Source organism: Halyomorpha halys, unplaced genomic scaffold (assembly GCF_000696795.3).
Source record: "Halyomorpha halys isolate HHAL.00 unplaced genomic scaffold, Hhal_1.1 Scaffold141.1, whole genome shotgun sequence".
In the NCBI taxonomy this organism is placed as follows: Eukaryota; Metazoa; Arthropoda; class Insecta; order Hemiptera; family Pentatomidae; genus Halyomorpha; species Halyomorpha halys.
Window position 1 is genome coordinate 424,584 of NW_027111321.1, and position 5,277 is coordinate 429,860.

At 28.7% G+C, this 5,277-nt stretch overlaps 1 protein-coding gene across 5 annotated transcripts in view; it reads right to left on the reverse strand.

Annotated features, from left to right (window-relative positions):
• The window catches only part of LOC106678407 (uncharacterized), a 41,246-nt gene that overhangs the window by 29,194 nt on the left and 6,775 nt on the right, over positions 1-5,277 (reverse strand). For all 5 annotated transcript variants that reach the window (XM_014416893.2, XM_014416890.2, XM_067049341.1 and 2 more), the window contains exon 4: positions 2,951-3,042. In XM_014416893.2, the coding sequence (XP_014272379.1) occupies positions 2,951-3,042 (92 nt within the window). The remainder of the gene's footprint in view (positions 1-2,950; positions 3,043-5,277) is intronic.

Consider the following 5,277-nt stretch of genomic DNA (forward strand, 5'->3'; position numbering starts at 1 on the left):
TTTTTAAAATAGAAGATTTATCTTTTTATTTCACATAAATTTCAGTGAAAAATCCTTTTATTACATATATGATATTACATAATGGGGGGTATAGTCTCGTACAGAAGACACCCCTAACTAGATGCAACATTATCATTAAAAAAAAATTATGATAAAATAAATAGATAAAAATAATGATTCTTGATAAGAGAGAAAAGTAAAATTAATAACAAAAATAATAAAACATTTTTTGATGTAGTCCTCAACTAAGTCCTCCATTTACTCTATTTGTAATTGGCTATTTCTTACAAATCAAGGAGCATCCAAAAGATTTTTATATTTTTAAAACAATTTATTTTAATGGATATCACTCAAAATGATTAAGGATATGGACCACATATCACCCAGAATTTTTTATTAAAAAACTATATAACAATAAACAGTTTTATATATTTTTTAAATATGTTTGTGACGTTTCAGCCCTAATTCGATGGCCATTCTCAAACACAATCTTCCTCACCCCAGTCACACTACTAAAATATAGTTTCGTGTATACAACATAAGGAAGTACTTTTAAGTTATTATTAATTTGTTTTTCTTCTTCTAATCTCATTGTTTCAGGGCTTTTATTCCTGAAATATATACATTAATATAATGCACAAGTTCCTGTTTAAAAAATTGTAACAATGCTAAAGTATCTTATCTTTTTTCTGATTGAACCAAAAATTGATGTTTTTTTTTTTCAAAAATAAATTGGAAACTAATCTTAAATTATCTTGCATTTTAAAATCTAGCAAAACATTTGTCATTTTTTCATTTCATTTTTACACTAACTTGTTCAGACTAAGGTATTAATTCCTCAATAGTGCAGCACTCTGTTGGATTTATTGTTCAACTATTCCTGTTTTGCAAAATGGAGGTAGAGTTCCTTTCTTGTTTAGACTACTTAGGAGTTCAGCATGTGTTATATTTAAATTTATTGCATAATTTTGCTTTCCTACTATTGTAATAGCTTCTTGAAAAACTATTCTTTTCTTTAAATACTATTTTAACATTTTAAAAATGAAAATTATGTTCTTTTTCTGCATTGAGTTGTACTAATGCTGTCTTTTTATTATATTTAGGGTTATCATTATTTTTTCATCCATTATTGTGTTTATAGATTCTGTCTTTGATGTATTGTCCACTATCTCTAGGACAATTTATTCTATAAACCACTCTCGCATATTTATTTTTATCATCTTTGCGTTTCATGTTATTGTATTAATTACCAATTTTATTTGTAGGCATGTATCCAAATTTATATCCTGGTGCATCATGATTATTAATGGTTCTATTTAATCTTTGTGATAACTTATTGATATAGGTGCATTTATTTGGTAAAATTTCAGTTTTGTATTTTTCTATTTTGATTTCCCATTTCTCTACTCAAATTGTTATCTATTTATTTTTTTTAGTAATAATTTAAGTCTCTTGTTAAACAAAAACAAAAAGTATATTAATGAGGTGTAGATATAAGTATATTAACTGTTCCAATGAGTAGAACATAGAAATTGGGAATAGAACAATTAAAGTGAATATAACTAATAATAGAAGACAATTTTTATCGATATTAATAGAGTATAGCATGGTTATTTTAATCATAAAAGAAAACTTATGTGTATAATAAATTATTTTATTTCAAAACTTTCTACAAATGTTATATAAATAATTATAAAAAACCAATAATTAGTAATTTTGATAATATAAATGATATAAATAGATAGTGAAGTGTTTTTTAAAAATTATCATAATCGAAAAGTTAAATATAAATCTAGTTAATAAAGTGGAAAATTGTAGGAGAAAATTGTCCCCACCATCAACGAACTGAAGAAATGTTTTCTCTTATATAAAGAACCAATGTTTATCCAAATCATCAAATTTGTGTTATTTTTGAAAATCATCTTTAATTTCCAATTTAATTTTACCATTTATGTGCTAATAATAAATTAATAAAAACTTAAAGTCAGATACATTTGTTATATAATGTTTCCATAGTAACCCACTAAATATAATGTTTTAATAAATATCCATAGCAACACTTAAACACTAAATAATTTAATAAAAAATTATAAATCATTACAATTTCTTTCGGGATTCCATGTTATATGAATCATAGTTAATTATTATTTCAATAATTTTACTAAAATCCTATATGTTAAATAATGATTTTGACGAAATTAAGTTAATTCATAATTGACAGAGTAGTTATATCTAAAATGATAATTTTATCAAATAATTTTTCTAAATTTATAATTTTGATGAGAAGTTAATTTAGACAGTTAAAAGTAAATGTTATCGCTATGGCAACTGTCAAGCAGAGATGGGCAAAAAATAGCTTAGTTGAAACTAATAGCTAACATCGCCATGGTAACGACCCTTATTCATGAATGAACCATTGATAAATAAATATCATATCCATGACAATGTTAGCTATTAGTTTCATCTACAGAAACACTTCAATTCGCTCGAGGACTGCAAAACGCACATAGAAAAGTTCATTGTGCAAAAATCTTAGAAGTTCTGGGAGGGCGGAATTAAAAATTACCTGAAAGATGGCAACATGTAATGGGTCATATATATAATTAATCATATATCAAAATTAATTAAAAATATTTACAAGAATATGAAGTTTTTATTGAAATCACCAGTAAAAAACGATATGAACTTATTTTACAACCCAATACCTAAAATAAAAATTAAAATTTTCGTATTAGAAGCATTTTGGTCAAGTTGGTTCAGAGTTGGTAATTGGTTCACTTCTGATTACACCCCTCTCCCGACCATCTCCTTCTCATATTAATCCAGAGTCAACAATAAACACATCATCATTAAACATATAAACATTCAGAGCTGTATAATACATTATATATCTCAAAATACAAACAGCCACAGAACATGATATCATAAGTTAATATAATAATATCCTTACTGGTACGATGACATTTATTCCACCAGAACCGAAGTAGTATTCCTTGCCAAACGTCACCACCCCCGTGTGCCAAATTCCTTCAACCTGCTTGCCTATAACAAAACAACATTCAACGATTGACATAAAAAATTATGACTAACAATATTTGGAAGAGAAAAAAATCATGTCTCTGATGTTTTGAGAACATAACAAAAAATAAATTAAAAAAAGAGTATCAGGTTTTCATAGTAAAGTAGATATGATTTACTTGCTTAGGCAGTGGACGGAATCCTAGAAATGAAAACTCTCTGATAGAGTAAAGTATCTAGGCTTCCTACCAGGCAAAATGTTATTTTAGTGCTACTTTTGTAAAGAAAATCTACAAGCATTTTACTAAATTATGAGGAACTTTGAACGTGTAAACTGGTGAAAGCTTTAGGGGGAGGCCTAGACTCAGTGACGGGATGTAGCACCATATATAGATAGATGAGGAATTTTATTATGTCCTACAAACTGCTTCTTTCTAGTTCCTTAAGGATAAGATATCTTGAAGAATTGATTGTATACCAAACAATTATCTAGTCATCAATAAAGACTAATTATACATATTATACTTGAATGTCCGGCATACTAAAAAACAACGAGAAATATTGTTCAAAGATCTAGACACAATTCAAAAGGTTTATTATGATAGTATATTAAAAGTAACAGACTATGCAAACATATTTTACATCCATAAATATTTGAAATCTATAAACAAAAATATATGACAGGTATAATAGTTAAGGTATAGTATAATAGTAAATCACATATATTTATTCACACATATATTTAACTTAATAAATTATAACTTTTATTAACATGAAATAAAACTTTTTCTGCATAAAATATGCACAACAAATTTTGTAACCATCTGCTTTTAATATCAATATTAATATTACAAGATTTTTTTTTCTAATTTACTAATTTTAATAAATTTGAAATAATAAAAAATAAAATTTTGTGTTATTTTACGATACAAAAACCCAAAAATAAGTAATAGGGATATTCATGATCTTTAGTTTTACATCTTAAAGTGTTTAAATAAATAAAATTTTATCCATTTTGGTCCTTTATAAGTCCGACATTGCGGCAAATTCACCCATCCTCAAGGACAATCTTAATTCAATTTTAGTACTTAAACATTTAAAAAAATACTTCATGCAGAATATTCAGCCCACATCATTTATATCAGTTCTCAAACCCTAATTAGTCAATTTTTTACATTTAATTAAAAATTAAAATTATTTATCACGCTCAACAGTAACATTTATTACAACAATCTTAAAGTGCGTTAAAAGGAGAAATATTTCTTTCTTTGAGAGTATATTATAATGATATAATATTTAACATGGTCGAGAGTCTGTTAATATATCTGCTAAATAAAGAAGGACATCACACAATAGCTAAGTTCCACACCATTTTGTCTGTGGTCAGTTTGATAGGTTAGTTGAGAAAATTCTTTCCTACCGTCCTTTCTAGATTAGAAGCTAAATGGGTTCTCCTAGACTATTGGGTCTCACAGGACAGGGGGGGTTTCGGGGAAAGCTGGAGAGCTTTGGAAAGAACATCGACCCCGGTGACCCACGTGCATAGTTCCTGAAATAGCAAAACACATAATAGTAGATTGCTCCGCCATTGAAGGACACCGAGACAGGCTGTCGAGAAAGACCGGGATTTTCACCCTTGCCAAGTCGGACTTTCCCTGTTTGATGGAAGAAGAGAATTATCCCTTTTTCAGGGAGTTCATTTATGGGTGAAGGGAGGTGGTGGGCCTAACTCATTTCACAATGGGAAGGACTTGACCGCCCAACATCAGTGAGCCACCAGAAGAGGAGACCAGAAGGACCTACAGAACGGATGCAGTGGACAAGGTGCAGCTCCATCAGTAAGATGCTAAACCTAGTACTGGGCTGCACAACAGTAAAAAATTTAATAAAAGGAAAAAAAAGAATTGGTGATCTTTGGGAGCAGTGGTATGCACAAGCCCCAGCGCACTACCCCACTGCTCCCGCACCCCTTATACCAGAATTGGCAAGGGAGGGGGATTAAAAACAAAAAATGATAGGTTAGTTGCTGGTAATTCGTGTTTGGTTTGTATTGTTTTTGTTTTTGACATTTTTAAACTCAAATAAAGTAATGGATAAAAAAAATAAAAAAGAATAGGAGAGGAAACAAGGAACAAGTGAGGTGGAGAAAAGATGATATGACGAAGCTGTTGGAGATTTTAATATCTCATAAAGATAATAAACTGTACTCAAACAATTCTTAAAATTCCGTAATTCCATTCCACAGAACACTCGTCAGCT